Source organism: Eretmochelys imbricata, chromosome 2, assembly GCF_965152235.1.
Source record: "Eretmochelys imbricata isolate rEreImb1 chromosome 2, rEreImb1.hap1, whole genome shotgun sequence".
Taxonomy (NCBI): Eukaryota; Metazoa; Chordata; order Testudines; family Cheloniidae; genus Eretmochelys; species Eretmochelys imbricata.
The window spans coordinates 204,616,861-204,634,661 of NC_135573.1; the positions used below are offsets into that span (position 1 = coordinate 204,616,861).

The 17,801-nt window shown below is 38.1% G+C and overlaps 1 protein-coding gene across 3 annotated transcripts in view; it reads left to right on the top strand.

Moving 5' to 3' along the window:
• Positions 1-5,763, top strand: part of ANKRD28 (ankyrin repeat domain 28) — a 228,353-nt gene extending 222,590 nt beyond the window's left edge. For all 3 annotated transcript variants that reach the window (XM_077811314.1, XM_077811312.1, XM_077811313.1), the window contains exon 28: positions 3,684-5,763. In XM_077811314.1, coding sequence (XP_077667440.1) covers positions 3,684-3,970 — 287 coding nt within the window. In that variant the 3' untranslated portion in view covers positions 3,971-5,763. The remainder of the gene's footprint in view (positions 1-3,683) is intronic.
• Positions 5,764-17,801: the final 12,038 nt, after the last annotated feature.

Genomic DNA, 17,801 nt, shown 5'->3' on the forward strand with positions numbered 1-17,801 from the left:
ACATCTGTTTCTTGAATGGTTCACCCTTAGCTCTGAAGTTTATTATAGTTGCCGTTATGGAGGGATGATTGCTGGATGTCCATGTCATAGCCATCTCCTCTTCTTCAGCAGTTAAGGTTTACCCTGGTACAGAGTATTGAGAATATGTGCAAGAAAATGAGCTTTATGGGAGATAGTGCTTGTCCCATTCTTTTTTAATGCTTGTAATTTAACTCTGTCATTGCATATTTCTCTTTTTAAGATCTCACTCAGTTCCTTCCAGATTTCAACAGCATCAGCAACAAAACAGCTATTTATTTCCCTGCGTTTTGTTCAAGGCTACAGAAATAGGCTTCAGGGTACTCAGCATGTGTTCAACATTTCTCTTAATCCCAATGTTGAGAACTTTGGTTGTGACAGTGCATCTGTTTTTTCCCGATTTTGTTCACACTGTCATCAGATTAGGCCAGTTCTTGATATAGTGCTCAAAACAGTCCACTACTGAATTCTATCGCACGTCTTGTGGGAGGTTTAGCTTGGTTCCTCCCACTTTTTTCAGAGCAGCTGCTGCAAAGTAGTTGTTACAGAAGTATTTTGCAATTTCAACAACATTAGCCTTTATTTCTGGAACACGGCAGTCTTTGGCTAGGAGGTGCATCAAATGAGCACTGCAATTGTATGTTATTAGCTTGGGACTCTCTTCTAAATTTCTTCTCATCTTGGATTCATTTGCAGCATTGTCTGTGACCAAGCTGCATACTAGACATTTGAATTTTTTTTCAGTTTGTTATAGCTTTTACTGCTACTTTTGTAAGCATTCTGCTGTGTGTGCATTTCCTGATGTATCAATTGTTTCTGTAGGGAAGACATTCCTTTCTTCTGTTGTCACACAAGCACATACAACAGGATCATTGTGGACATTGCTCCACCCATCAAGATTCAGGTTAACAATTTCACCCTCTAGACCTCTCGCACACTGCTCAATTTCTCTTTCATACACGTTATCCAGTAATTTGCCTGTGAAATCTGCTCTGTTGGGTGGACTGCATTCTGGTCTTAATGACTGAACCATTTTGTTAAAGTGTGGGTTCTCAATCATACAGAAAGGAGAGTTTGTTGCATAAACAAACGGGACAATTTTTTCATCAGTTACCTCTTTTTGTAATCTGCTGGTTCTTATCACAAACTTATCTATGGTTGTTTCTGGATGATGGAGACTTTTTTTCTTTTTGCTACAGATGATATACTGTGGCAATGTGACATACATGATGTGACTGAAACACTATCATTGGCAGATAACTCTGAAACTATAGAAAATGATGGTGATCTTGAAGGTGGATAGTCTTTAGAATCCTGTATGTTGAGGATGGATTTTCCTAAACAAAATAAGTCAATGCAGTTATTTAAGTATTATTACCATACTGCTTATTTAGTATTACTCATTGCATTCACTGACACTCAGTACTACTTTAAAGGTGAAATTGTAAAAGGAAGATCTGCCTATTTCAGCTATTTTTTATCACAACTGCATCTAAAATGATAGTATCATAGAGTAACAGCTATATTTTTTGCTCAAAGATGAGAATCCAAGAACAGTCCAGAAGGACGACAGGCAGTCCTTAAGAAAGAAGTATGAAATAAAAAAGTTTACCAACCTGAAGATCCTGTGTGTTCAGACATGTTCCTTTCATCATCTTCAACGCATCTTCCTCCTGAGAAGGAACACTTCTCATGATGTTGTTTCATTTGGCCAACCCGGCCTTGCATTTCTTTGTTGCACTGTTTGCATTTTTCACGCATGCCTGTCTTACCCACAGGTAGAGGAACTTCATTAAAATATTCCCAAACTGGGTCTCTCTTATGGCCTGCTGCCATTATAGGTTTTCCCTTCTAGTGAGAGAATGGTATGGTAGATCTCAAATCAGTGAAGGCTACACTCAAAAAGACCAAAAGATTTCTGGAATATTGTGCTCAAACAGTTTCACTTTTGTTTCTTCTGCCTGTCCCTCCCTTCTCACGTTTATCTCCCGACTGTCCAGATCTGTTCCGCCTTCTATTCATTGAACTTTTTGAAACTTTGTACTTTTAGAGAGAGGTAAGGGATTGACTCTGTGTACACAAATTTGCAGAGGGGACAGTAGGGTTGAGGTCTGTTATTTCTCACCTCTATGTATTATTTATTTAAAAAAATGTTTGCTGTTAACAAGCATGTTATCTCTGGAGACACAAATCCACAGTTTGAGAACTGCAAAACTAAGCATCTTTGATAGTGCTCAGTCTAGAAAATATTGAGTCCCATTGGGTTTAAGATTAACCTAATAGATTAACCTAAATAATCTATACAGAAGCGCCTGGAACCCCATAAAATTGGGTCCCTAATCCATGAACTATTGGAACTCATTTACAAAACTTTTCTTAAACATTACATTAATATATTGTCTCATACTGTAGCATTAGAATTTATAATCCCTATTACATTATAGTTCAAAGATCTTATCATGGATCTTTAGATAGGTTTTTTCCTCAAAAAGCATTTTATCAAAAAAATCTGATTTAAATTTTTTAAAAATTTTTTTAAATCATTGTTTTCAGTTTTTATTTTAAGGTTTCCTAGGAATTTATTAGTGCTTATTAAAAAAATTAAATAAGTGAAAATTGATTCATGGAGGATAGGTCCATTAATGGCAGGGTGGATAAAAATCAAAGTGCTTTGTGGGTGCTATATCCACAAGAAGTTCTATTCATTGAGATAGTGCTGACTTGGGGGCCAAAATTGGAGCTCCACTCTCCTTAAAATCATAATCTACATGGTGGGGTAATACACATTATGGGCTTAGTATGCTTTAGAATTTAAAGTTGTTGCGCATTAATTGGTCCATGTAGACCCTGCTGGTACAGCATTCTCGGGAACGTTGAGTGTGCAACATAGTGCTGTTTGAAATAGAACTGAGTTAAAGCAAGGAGACTGTAAGTCCTAACCCAGTAATGCAGTTGACATTTCTTAGTTTATCTCCTTTTTATATTGCTATTTAGTAACAAAACCTAGATTGCTTAAATTATACCAGTACAAAAATTAACATCTCACTTTCACTGGTCACGCTAATGTTTTGCCAACTTGCCTTGGGTCAAATATTTCAGTAAGACTGCTTATTCTGCAATTAACAGCTGTGCAGATATTCCTTATGCTGGAGCTTTACATGTTTTCAATTGGTTTTTATAATGGCTATAGATTTCCTGCAAAATTAATTATTGGTTGCAGTTAGTTAACTGGAATAGGAATTACCTGTCTTCATTCAGTTAACTTCCTGGCTGCTTGAAATCCCAGTTTTTCTCCCTGATCCAAAAATTCCTAACTTTGCCTAATAAAACGATCAAATCCTGCCCTCCCAAATCTTCTGATTTCACAGGGTTTTATCTTTCTTCCTGATCTTCAACCCTGCTGCCTGTATGATATATTGTAACCTGTTTAGCTAAGGTGTGTTTATATAGACTGTGATCAGCAGATAAACATTGTAATACTTTTGTAACAGCAAAATTTACAAAAATAAATGATACTGTAATTTTAAATTGTTTAATTTTATGTTCCTTTTTAAACAGAACTAAGCAATTTAAACGTTTTTACAGCTGTCTGATTGAATGCTCTTGAAGAATGTGTACACTTCCTATTTTTTAAACAAAGGTTTTGATTTTATTTTGATTTCTAGGTTACACACCAGCTTTGGCCTGTGCTCCCAATAAGGATGTGGCTGATTGTCTAGCTCTAATTTTGGCCACGATGATGCCTGTTTCATCAAGCAGCACTTTACCTTCCCTTACATTCAATGCCATTAATCATTACACCAACACCTCAAAAACTGTCACGTTTGACTCCTTGCCAATCATGAGGAGTGAACATAGCTCTTATTGTAGTTTCAACAACATTGGCAGGGAAGATGGCTACCCATATACAGAAGAGGATGAGCTTAATGACTCAGATTCTGAGACCTATTAAGAAGCTTCATCTGGAGGTTGAAGAGTGAACCCAGTCATCTGAAGGTCAGAATTGTGCTTTTGGAAAAAAAGCAGTCAGTGTTTAATTACAAAAGAGGACAGACCTACGAGAAGATTTGGGGTTTTTTTTAATTGTGGGTGCATATGAAAGATCTGTGTGTGACACTGGGAGGATTTTAAAAAGCAGGTTTTGCAAAAGAAGCATAAATTCTTGAAAAATACTTGGAATCTACAGCAAAAAAAATTAAGAATGTCAAAACTGTTTTATTTAATTGTACATTACCATTTTGTTTGTGGTGCCAGGAATAACTTTTCCAGACTCTGCACCCTAGTCTGTGTAAATGAACAACACTATTGTACAACAAAAAGGACACTAGATTTAACTATAATCAATAAAACTAAAACCATTTTGAAGGCAATAAATGAGTTTGGTACAGTAGGCATTGTGTGTGCAGCAAATTGCCAAAGGACCAAATAACTTAAAGTTTTTTTAATTAAATACCTTTTGTGGAAACTGGAATAGGTTAAATGAGATGTTGCCGTAACCAAACCTTAATTATTTCTGGGAATGAAGCTTAGATTTGGTTTTAAATGTTGATTTTTTTATAATCTAAAAGCCTTCCGACACTATTAAATGTACCATGAAAGAAAGAAGATGTATCTTTCAGTTTTGTTTTTTCTTTTAGATTAAACAAAAATGAACTTGTCATACTTTTATAAAGCTTAAAAAAAACCAGCTAACAAGGTGCAGTCAGGGTGAAACGTGTACAGTATAATAAACAAGGGGAGGGGTGGGATGGAAACAGTAATTGTTGCACAGTTTTAGATTTTTAACTTCTGGGTTTTAAATTGAGATTTTTTATTTAAATACATGAAGGGTAATTTACTGAGAAAATGAAACTGCATAAAAATTTAAATGGAATCTCCTGACACCCTGTTGTGGCTGAAAGTTTTTAGGGAATGGATTTATCAGCAATTCACCCACTTATTTACATCATAAAGTTTGTAAGTGAGATGAAGTCTATGCCTCCATATTGTATTTCTTTTAAATCCTGGAGTTCTGAGTGGGGGTGGGAGGAAGATGAATTTAAAAGAAAGTTTCCCTGTTATCAAAAGGTAGAATGTTGGATCTTCAGGAAGAAATATCTGTGGTGTTCTCCATTTAAAAAATCAATAGACGATGCAGGCCCCTGTAGTGTACTACAAACTTGCCCTCAGTCTTTTTATTTATAACAGACTACTGTTTAAAAAAAATAAAAAATAAAAAAGGTGCCTGAAAAATGGAAGACTTCAAAGTTTGTCTGTTAAATGAGTATTTAGTTTATTGGGTTCTGCTTTAACTATAACTATTACTTTTAAAGTGACATTGCTTACGTACATGCAAGGGATTCTTGCATGTCCAGGTAAAATACAAATAAACTGAATCCCAATTACCTGTTATCCTTTTTTGTATTGTGAAACTGGAAACCTTAATGCCATTGTAAATTATCAGCTGGTTTTCTGAACATAAAGTGAGGAAACACAGGACAGTATTTTGATCTATTTGATAATTTTGTGGGTTTTTTGAAGAATTAATGAGCATGTACATAGAAATAGTGATTGCTTGAATACTGTATTTACCTGCACTCTTTCAGTACATCAAGATTCCTGTATATTTTACAGAGTATAATAAAACCCAGATGTGAGTTGTATTTAATGAATAATTTATTTGTATCTGTGTACCATACTGAAGCAGTAATTACAAAGATTCTTTTGTTGAATAACTATTAGAATTTATAAAATTTATTTTACAAAGGCTTTGCTGTCCTTTTAATTCCAAAGTGCATGTAAATAATTTCAGATTTACAATCACTTTACAAGGAAGACTTAATTGATATTTAATTACTGTTTAGAATCTAGATTGTCTTGTAAGCATCACTTTCTTGTTAGGAGTTCATAAATATTGATTAATGACTGAAACAGCATATTGCATATATGACCCTTCTACACTATAGAAAAAGTTGGGGAGTCCATGCTTTTTCTCTACCACACTGTCCTCTGAATCTTCTTTGGAGTTCTTTATTGTTTAGCCACACTTTTTGATTCACTACATCCTATCAGTAACCTGGTAATTTCTATGATGATATGATTTGAACCAGTTGGGACAAGGTTTTCCCCACACTGCAAAGAAGAGAATTGATTTAGGTTACATGCTGGTTGTCTAAAAGCTAACTTCTGTGATATTTCAGTTACTGGTGCTTTTCAGTTTTTGCTGCTCCGTAAGAACAGTGAGAAGGTCATACTGAATGCAGCTGCAATCTGTACTCGCAAATGTTTCTGCTCTTAACTCTTCAAGATGTGATAATTTTATCTCAGGATGGTCTGTCACCTTGGCCTGTGTGGGTCCTCCATCCCACCCCCCAGAGAAAAGAAACAGTAATTTATAGGATGGGTGACAATTACCTAGTTTGAAATGCTCCTAGGTTGAACACTAGGTCACTTAGGGCAGGTCATCGGTCCCCCGAAGAAGCCTATTGGTTTAAATGCATTGCTAACTTTGTTCTGTTTTTAAAAAGGCACTAAAGAGAAATAGAAAAAATATCAATACAACCCTCACCAACCTCTTCTCTTGTTCCATTGCAGCTCACGGTTGGAGGAAGCAGCCTGTGTCTGTTTTGTTCCTTAGAATGGTATTCTTTTTAATTAATGTTCTTTGTGAGCTTGCCATTTCTGTGTCTAAGCTGCCTCTGCCCTTAATGCTGTTATATAAAGATTTTAAAAAATGATCTGAGTTTAGAATTGCAGTGAGTCACCAATATGAACATAAGAATGGCTATCCTGGGTCAGACCAAAGGTCCACCTAACCCAGTGTCCTGTTTTTCTGACAGTGGCTGGTCCCAGATGCTTGTGGGAATGAACAGCCAGGGCAATTATTGAGTGATCCATCTTGTGTCATACAGTCTCAGCTTCTGGCAGTCAGAGGTCTTGGGACACCCAGAGCGCATGGGGTTGTGTCCCTGACATCTTGGCTAATAGCCATTGATGGACCTATCCTCCATGAACTTATCTAATTCTTTTTTGAATCCAGTGATACTTTTTTTGGCCTTCACAACATCCCTTGGCAATGAGTTCCACAGGTTGACTGTGCGCTGTGTGAAGAAATACTTCCTTTTGTTTGTTTTTAAGCCTGCTGCCTATTAATTTCAGTGGGTGACCCCTGTTTCTTGTGTTATGTGATGGGTAAATAAAATTTCCTTATACACTTTCTCTACACCTTTCATGATTGTATACACCTTTACCATATCCCCCCTTAGCTGTCCCTTTTCTAAGAGGAACAGTCCCTGTTTTTTAAATCTCTCCTCACATAAAAGCTGTTCCATTCCCCTAATAATTTCTGTTACACTTCTCTGTACTTTTAAAATTCTAATATATGTGTTTTGAGATGGGGCTATCAAAACTGTATGCAGTATTCATGGTTTGGACATACCGTATATGTATATAGTGTCATATTTTCTGTTTTATCTATCCCTTTCCTAATGGCTCCTAACGGTCTGTGAACTTTTTTGACAGTTTCACATTGAGCAGATATTTTCAGAGAAATGTCCATGATGATGCCAAACTTTCTTGAATAGTAAGAATTAATTTAGACTCCATTATTTTGTATGTATAGTTGCAATTATGTTTTCCAATGTCAAACTCTCAGTATACCTTGAACTGCTGTAGCCAGCTGTTAATGTGTCCACAGATTTTTTTTGAGTTGTGTACCCATCTGGTCTAATTCTCATTTTCACAAAGGCCCCTTTTCACCACTCTGATCATGTAAAAGGGCTTTACAGGTGCATTAGTATACATGAACATCAAATCAGGCCCACCATTTACAAGAATATGGTCTTATTCCAAAAAATGTATTTAAAAAAAAAAGGCATGCAAATGTGTTTAAAGAATAGATTGCTATTGAAATGGCATGAAATAGAAAGTTCCACATTTATATATAACAGATTAAACAAGATTGCCTGTGGATGCTCTTTTTCAAACTTCTACAATCACAGAAATGTTGGGCTGAAAGGGACCTCGAGAAGTCATCAAGTCCAGCCACCTGTGATGAGGCAGGACCAAGTAACCTAGACCCACACTGGCAGGTGTGGGGATTCTCTACCCCTTAACGACCCATATAGTTAGAAAGTTTTTCCTGCTTTCTAACCTAAATCTCCCTAGTTGCAGATTAAGATAATTACTTCTTGTCCTACCTTCAGTGGACAGTTGATCACGGGCCTCTATATAACAGCCCTTTACATATTTGAAGACTGTTTTTATCAGGTCCCTGCCTCAGTGCTCTTTTCTCAAGACTAAATTATGTTTGGGTCAAACTTATTTCCAAAGTTCATAGTCTGAATGGAGACTTAATTTGTAACAAATGAGGTGCATGGGTTTAAGCAATTTTTTTATTTTCATAACTGATGTGGCAAGCTCAGAGGTGCCAGGGCTATGAACTGCCAAGCCTAGAGGTGCTGGGGCTCAGCCCTGGCACACCCTGCCACAAATTAAGCAATTCTTTCCAGAAGAGAACATTGCATACTGTGTCTTGCTAATATAATTTCTCAATGTACATATTACTGGTACATGATTATTATAGCACGCTTTACCCAAGAAGCCTTCTGGGATTATCACCAAGGCTAGTCTGCATTCTGTTTTATCAGTGGACCATTGGAAACTGCAGCTGCTCAAATACATTTGCCTTGCTAAGAAGAGGGAACTGAATGACATGCCATAACCACAGAGCCCAATGAGCTGTTGGCTCAGGGGAACTTTGACTTTAGAGTGATGCTGCATTTGACAAATGAAATTGTCACCCACAGACCGTTGTGTGTGGACTGTACAAAGGAATCCTTACATACATAATCTCATTAAAATCAATAAAGCTGTTCCCGTGGGTATGGCTTAACAAGATCTGGCCCTGTATTTGTTACTTTTTCTCTGTCTTCTTCTGCTTCGCTCCACCCAAAAGTTTTTACTTCAAAACTCAGAATTGTATGAATAGAATTGGAATTCTCTCTCTCTCACTCTGACACCCTTTAACAAAGGTATATTTCCTGGTTACATTGTACCTCTGAGAATTCCGCTTGTGTGGATTATCTCCCTAACTCTTATCATTCCTTCATTAAAATTATGAAGCTAGATTTTTGTCTTAAGCACCATCATTTTTAAAATTCATGACTTGAGACTTTTGCCTACAGCTGTACACCCACCTCTGATAACAACTGAACAAAAATTACCAAAAATCACAAAGTTTAAATACAATGCAGCAACACAAATGATCAGAGGCTGAATTCTTGGTGAGAGTTTTCATTCCCCAAGAAGTCATGAGGGTTCCTTTTTTTCTTGTGGAAAAAAAAATTTAAAAACAAAAGGTGGGGAACCAGGATGGGTTTACAGTAGTTGTCTCTGGCTTGAGCTTTGTTTGCCAAGATCAAAGCCTCTTTGCTGTTACACCATATGTGGAATTTGCACCCAAAATACAAAACGCTGTGATTTTTGGTGAAGTTTATTCTGTCTAAGCTTTTCAAAACTGACTTAATGTGGTAGTGCTACCATTTTTGGGTCCCCAATTTTAGATCAGGCCTTGATCTCCAGAGGACGGATGCTTTTTCTGAAAATTAGGATCTTACAAAGTGTCTCATGTTCAGGACTCAAAATCAATAGTCACTTTTGAAAAATCTTGGCTCTCCTCCTTTGACTTTTGTCCTTTATCATGGGTAGCTATGGCCTGGCCAAATTTGAGACTTATGAATGACTTTGGCAGTATAGGAACCCAAGTAACATGGGTGTCTTGGCAGACTCCTTTTCCTTTCCCCTTCACAACTAGGCCATTTCCAAATCTCGCTGCTGCTTATGCCACAACATTGCTAAGATCCAACTTTTTCTCTCTGTCTACCCAACCAGAACTCTAGGCTCTTATTGTGCCCCCAGTACACAAATACAAACACTGCTCTGTCACAGATGCCATCCATGATGCCCTCTGTCTCATATAACTACCTCTGCACTTTGTTCTGTGCCTAATGTGTAGCCTGGAAGATTCTTCCTGAACAGGTCCATCAAGCTCATTACCTTCCCTGCCTTCAAATCCTCTACAAGATCAACTTCAGAAATTAATCAATTAATGGCTAAGTAGCTGGGAATAGTTTATAAAACACAAACATCTATATAGACATGAAACTATCAAAATATGTCCAAACACAGCCTTGACCATTTTGCTTTATATTGTTCCCTTTTGTCTGTGGAATGGGGGAGGGGGAGGAGGGTGGGTGTTAACCTGTAAGCTTTTCAGAGAAGGGACTTGCCTTTTGTTTATACAACACTAAACACATTTTTGGGTGCTACTGTAATATAAGTAATGGGATAGCACTGCATACGTAGGCACAAAAGAATGGCCAATCCATACTGTCAGGCTGGCTATGGATCTTAATGGCCCAGTGGTCTTTTCCTTTATGCCAGCTCCTAAGTAGCTGTGCAGGGTGGAGCTGTGAACTTGTGGGAAGAAGGTGAACAGTGTTGCCATATTATTTTGATATTCTGATCACGTTAATAATGAGAAAATATTGCTTTCCAAAGTCGTCATGAACCTGTTGCAAAAGCAGTTGGTCAAACACAATGAAATACCAGCTTTTCAGATAGTTCCCTTGTTCTCAAATTCATCAGCCCAATAATTGTTTTCAAATGTAAATACCCCGCTTGTCTTATCCCAGAAACTCTAGCAGTTTGGATGGAATGTATAATGCAATAACCCAGCAAAACACAAATTTCTTGTTCCAGTCATAGAAAAACTTATATTGAAACTGTTCTTTAGAACTAGTATTTTTGATAGAATAGTGGTAGCATTCTGTTATCAGAGTTTCTTTATTGGGAGAGGATTTCTTTTCCTGGGTTTGACCTATCAATCAATGGGCAAGTGGAAGGGGGGGATAACATTATAGCTGAAATGGAGAATGCACAAAGAATTGCTCTTGTGTGTGCAGCTGTGGTAAGTCTAACTTCCTATGCATAATCATAGATTGTTTTTGACAATGCTGAAGGTCACGGTCTCCTACACTGACTATCAGATTCCTTGGTTTGCTTGGTGAGTTACATATTAAAGTCTAACCAATTTATTTGAGCATAAGCTTTCGTAAGCTACAGCTCACTTCATCCGATGAAGTGAGCTGTAGCTCACGAAAGCTTATGCTCAAATAAATTGGTTAGTCTCTAAGGTGCCACAAGTACTCCTTTTCTTTTTGCGAATATTGACTAACACGGCTGTTACTCTGAAACATATTAAAGTCTAAACCTGCAATCCTGCAAAAAGTGAGTCTTTAGATCTGTGAAAATTTGACAGACCTAGAGACTTGTGTGCTCTTTTTCTCTGTAGAACTGGTACAATACTGGGAATGGCCGTGCAAGTATTCCCACTAGTCTGCCTTAATCCTGAACTGCCAGGACTACTTTTATTTATTTAATTTAAGAGCAAAGAAGGTGCTTACCTGCAAGAACCGCTTTTTCTGCCATTAGTCTCTGCTGTCGCTGGCTACAAGAGTGTCGGTGGTGTGGTGGTTTTTGTGATGTGGACATCTGCCATTACATTTAAAGGCCAAGTCATTTAACATATTGTCATCACACAGACATGGATGGCAACAACTTTTACCCGCTATCAGTTTTGGCTGGATTTGAACCAGTAACCCAGAAGAGTCTCTTATATATATTTAATTAGCCATCCAACCTTTCTGTCGTCCCACTCTGTCCCTATCCCAAAGGTCTGGGTTTAAGTTGCGGAATATGTATTTTAATATCAAAAGACACAAGCTAATAAATATTAAAATAGAAAGTGAGTTCAAAACTGGATACATTTTTTTCTATGCTCCTTGTGCCTTGCTTGATTGATGAAGATGACTCTGCACCTTTGAATGACTAAGCAGCACCACTAAGCCTAACTGCTATCTATCTATCTTATTCTAGTTTTTGAAACCTTTGCCTTACATGATTCATTTAAATTCCCAAATCATAGCTATTCCAACTGGTGATACTTCCTCTCTTGTATTCCTCTCTGCTGATATTTTAACTGTCTGATCCCATAAGTTGTTTCAGAAATACATGCTATAGTTGGGCAATAATGATCTCAAGTCAGAATTCAAAAATAATGTTAATCTACAGCCAGTATTTTGTGCAAAATCATATAAAAAAGGAATTCATTAAACAGGGCTGTCTTTTACAAGCTGACAACAAAGGTCTTAAATATCATGGAATAATTCTTATTCAGTTATAAAAAATATAAAGACAATTCCATTCATTATTAAACAAATTGACAGCAGATTTTTTAACTGTAAGAGCAATCAACTTTCAAACATTTAAATACAAGATACTGTATTTATTTGAAAAAGTTATTCTAAATTTAACTCTGTAAATAATAAGATGATGATGAGATGGGCTTTCCTAATCTTGAGCTCTACTATGGGACCAAATGTTTTTTTCCATTGCTTTTTTTTTCATTGGGGGTAGTATCAGGTTCTCTCCTTTGGCTGGAGGAACTGAATAGTAATAACACCCATGACGGTCATCTGAACTACAGCTCTCTCCATGCCTGAGGGGGAGAGGATGACGACAATTCCTAGTTTAATATTTCAGTGTAGGAAAGAGCATTCCCTCCCCCTGCAGTTTATGTAAGGGCCTGATGCTGCTGCTGCTGATTTAGAAAACAATTTGGAAAGTCAACTTTTTAAAGCAAATTTGAAGTTGCCTTTCTGTATGTGACAGGAGCAGTAAAGGACAAATCCTTCCACTGGGGTATTTTTTGGCTTCAGAATTTACCTTTAAAATATTACTGTAGAGTGAGAGGGAAGAAGATTAAAGACTGTACCTTCAAGAAGATATGAATTAACTACCTTGGGATGAGAGTGCAGACCCAGCATTATGTGTCTGTCATAGACTAAATTGAAGTGGTTCAAGCTTTTAGTGTCTTCTGGTTCATTTTATGTGATGCAGAAGGGAGCTGCTGACAGTCTAAGCTTGCTTTTATTTCTTAGCAATTTCAAACCCTGGTTGAAAGAAAAATCCTTGAAGCATTTGGATAAGTCGTTATAAAGACAGTAGTCTTAACAATATGCAGCCTCATGGGCTCTTCCAGCTACATTAGTATCACTGCAGTGTCATTAAATAGTCATTTTTCTCCCTTAAAGCGTGAATTGAAATACCAAATGAGTTGCTGTGCAGATTTAAGCAAGTGCAATAAAAAAAATCACAAGTCGGCTCTCAAATGGTGAAGTGTGTGGAGTTTTATTCTCTAGGCAACTGAGAATGAATTGAATTAGTTAAACAAGATTTCCTAATTATCTCAAGATTCAAGTCACTAAGGACAACTAAGTGAATTTCCCTTAATTGGTCAGGTGCAAGAGACAAGCAAATCTCTTATTTATACCTGGACAACAAACATGACAGAGTGAAGTCTAAGAGTGAAATTACCTTTTGTATCTATGAACAGTTTAAACAAACAAAGGAGATACGCTAGGGCTCTGAAACATCAATCTCCGAAGGGCAATATCTTCACGATGGTTTTAACGAGCGTCCCTGTCGTGGGCATTTGACATGCTATGGACACTGGGACTATTCAAAGACTTGTACTGATTTTATAAATGTTAAGTGTATCTTTATGGGCTGGCTAATTATTGAATTTCTGGCTCAGCAGGCAAGCTAAATGATTCTTCTGACAGGGACTAAAACCACTGAGGGTAATTAATGCACATCCCTAATGCAGGTAACAAGTCTGTGGCAGTTTCATCCCCTGGGGAAATCACATGCTCTGGCTTGGCCTGGTTCAAGAAGCCTAAGAACATAAAGGACTTTTGAGAAAGTATAAAGTAAACATCCTGATGTAAGGAGACAGGTAACTGGCATTCAAGCCAAGAATTGACATGAAACTGTGACCAAGAGAGACAGGCCCAGTGAAAAAGGCCTGGACTACAATCCTATCCATCTTCCACTTGGAGACCCTGATGACGGCCTCATTAGCTACACCTGCATATAAGTTGCTTATTGTTTTTGTTTCTCCCTAGTGCTTTTGTTTTGAATAAACAAGACTGTTTTATGAAAGTTGGCTGGTCACTGGTTAACCCTGACATTGCCCCTGAGAGAACAAGACTGCAGGTACTGAATTAGTCAGACTTACTGAGCTAATCACAGTGAATTGCAAGTCTGCAGCCTGAGTCTCTGGTCAGGAAGGAGAGCATTGCAGGGTTCAGCTCAGAGAAAGATGATGGCTAAAGGCCTGAAACCTAAGAATGGGGTGCTCTCAAGGAGGCTATGAAGGGGTCAGAGGTGTAGTTACCTTGGGAAAATTTGGCAGGGCTGAGCAGGCTCACTGGGGATACTTCAATTAGATTTTTTTTTATTACGTTTTAAAACTGCTCAGTATTCTTAGTGGCTTGACACACAAAATGTGGCTTTTCTCACTGTTAAAGGTGATGAAAACTGATCGAGATATTCATAAATAACGTTTAGTTTAATTCCCAAATCTAAAATCTTTTTTTAAAAAGTAGCGAACATTCCCAGAGAAGCTTGGAAAAATTGACAAATGTTTCCAAATTGATGTCGGTACAGCCCCACATATTTGAGAAAATACAAGAAGACTTTTTTCTTTTAGCATGGTTCATTGTACAGCATATCAGAGTTTATTTTCCATTATACTAAGGAATGTTACAGATTTGGTTCTTTTCTATATAAGTTCCTATGCTGTGCTCGTCACTGTAGTATATGAAGCATCATGACTAACATCTGTCTCATCCTCTTCCATGGGGATTTGTGTGCATATAGATGGAGTGTTTTATTTTGGAATTTATAATGGTAATAAATTAATATAAAATACACACAAATGCCCACAAACTGTTATATGTTTGTTAGAGAAGGCAAAGCGAAAGAAATGGGACTTCTACTTGGAGCAGAAGGTGGTGAGGTTTTTGATAGTCCTTAGTTCCTGGGGGAGTTCATTAGTCTTGTGCTGACCCCTGAGGAAGTTCCATCTCCTGTACAACTGAGCTTTACCTATATCATAGAGAGTTCCACTGAGCCAGAAGCACAGAGTTGCTGATCATGGTCTTCATCCTAGGGATTTGGTCAGTCTTTTAGATACCCTGGGCCCAGGTCATGGAGTGCCTTGAAGGGTCGATAAAAGTGGGAAAGAGTCCTGTGACACCTTATAGACTAACAGACATATTGGAGCATAAGCTTTTGTGGGTGAATACCCACTTTGTTGGATGTAACACAGCTACCCCTCTGATACTTGAAGGATCAAGACATTGAACTCGATGCAATATTCTATAAGAAGCCAGAATACGGAGGGGAGGATAGATTTGATATGGTTATACCTGTGTTGCTGGGGGGGATGCACTGCAGCTTCCTATTCTAGTTGGTGTTTCTTAAGCACTGAAGGCTTCATGGCCAGCTATATTGCACTGCTGTAATCCAAGCAAGAAGTGACAGAGGCATGAATAACTGAAGCCAGGTCATCAACTGCCAGGATGGGATGGAGTGTCTCAGCCAACCAGAGATCACAGAAAGTGTTACTTGAGGATGCTGCTATATGTGAGAGCTTAGCATCAGGGAGGAATCTGGGAGCACTCCTAAACTATGGATTGAATTCACCATCATGGGTGTGTATCTTCAACCAAAGGAGATTAAACCAAGCTGCAGACTCTTCAGAATACTTTCCTATGTCCACCAGGATAACCTCTGTTATGCTTGGGTTCAGCTTCAACCAGCTGTTCTTCATCCTGTGAACTGATCCTGTCCAAGCACTGGGCCATCTTGATGGTAGTGGTATTCTCCTATGTGGTAAAGGAGAGTAGAGCTGTGTCTCATCTGCATGCTGCTGGCACTAGAGTCTCTACTGTCTGCCCAGTTCAGGTTAGGTGACAATAGAAACTTACTGAGAGGGAGATGAAACTTTTAGTGATTAGAACAGTGGGACTGGGAGAGTTTCAAGTGGACTACTGGTTCTTCCCATGTCTATCACTTACAATGCTGTATGATCTTCTGCTTTGTCTTCATTACTAAAAAGGTACATTATTTACCTCACAGTAACAAACATATATAAGTTACCCTGAGTTTAAAACACAGTGAAGACCAGGCACTTGAATTTTACTATGAGGTAAACTCACAAAGGTCAATGCCTGTAGGGCACATAGGGCTGTTTATCTTGCAATGAAACTAAAGTGCCTGGTCTTCACTGTAATTTTTTTTTTAACCTTGGGATACCTCATGTGTGTATGTTAGTTATCCTGAGGTAAAAAAGTACCCTTTTTAAGCAGCAAAGCCAAGGCCTTAAGACAACTTACGTAAAACCTTGTGTCTCAAGTTTCTCAATTGGGTATAATGCTACTTACCTACCTAACATGGGTGCTGAGACTTAATTCCATGTTTGTAAAGTGTTCTGAAATTATTGGATAGAAAGACACTAAGTGCGCAACACTATTATTAACTGAGCTAAAATAGTAGTGTGATTGTGCTGATACTTGACTGCATCAGCTGAAATTAGATATGAAATGTGTGATTTGAGGAAACACACTTTATCTCAGGCCAAAAAGAAGACTTGATTCAAAGTTACTGGTTTTTTAGCCCTTAAGGCTGGGATTCTCCCAACATTCATTCCCTTTTTAGATTTCATCCTTACAGCATAAACTATTCCTGTGTTGTACACAAACAGCTGTGCATACTCAGCATCTGGCTAGGGTTTAGGAAGCACAAAAGGATGTGGCTTTTACCTTATTTCTCATTTCTGAGCATGTTAAACAAATTCTTGGTGTAAGAGCTTTTTTTAAATAACCTATGTTACGTCTAATGAGGTAGACACATGGCAAACAGATGTTACAGGAAAAACAATTCTGTTGTGTAGCTGTCATCTATACTGTACTGGATCTCTGTGGGTATAGCCTGAAGGAGACTGCAAGAGACTGGGGAGTAAAGGATTCCACATAATTACCACAGAGATGTGCAAAGTGTCAGATACAAACTCACATTTTTCTTGAGACCATCACCCTTTTTGAAACCCTGACATGGAGTCTTTCAAAGTGCAGGATCCTCATTCATCCTCTCTAATTCCTTCAATACATGTACACGCTTTACTTTCTATGCTAGTGCTAGCAGATATCTAGCCAAAATCCACATGGCTTGTCCTATGCTCGCAAATAAAATGACAATCAAGTGGCACAAGGTATTCAACTCTCCTTGAGTGAGCACACACATCTCAGTACTTCTTTGATATGACCAAATCAAGTCTGGGAATCACTAGTCTCTTGTTAGACTTGTGTGTGCCATCCATCTCCTTAGCCACTCAATATGCAGTTATTTAATAAAGATAAAGTGAGCAACCATCACGCTACTGCACCAGCGTCCATCAGACCAAATCTGCAAGTCAACTATTCCACTATAACAGAAATGAAGTTGTCACAACCCAATGGCCCCCTCCCTCAGGGAGTCCCCTGGGGAGGCAGATCAGCATTGTATGTTGCTAATGCTGTTGCAGGCATTGCAAAGCATTTTGGGAAGCGTGAAAGGTGTGAGTGTGGAGTGGAAGATTCCTTTGCAGGTTACAAAAGGCCAAAGAGGGAGGGAGAAAGAAAGGAATGGGTTAACTCGAGGATTCAGCTAGGCTTGAAGATAAGGGGCGAAACTGCCACTCAAGGCCATCGTGCAGACAAAGAAGCTCCCTGCTGCTAAACAGCCAAAAGCCTGTGGGAGAGGAACTGAACCAAACAGACCTGAAAGTGGGAGGGGGGGACAAAACTAGTGACAATGCGAAGGTCAGCGAATGGGAACATAGTGGTGTGTTCTGGACG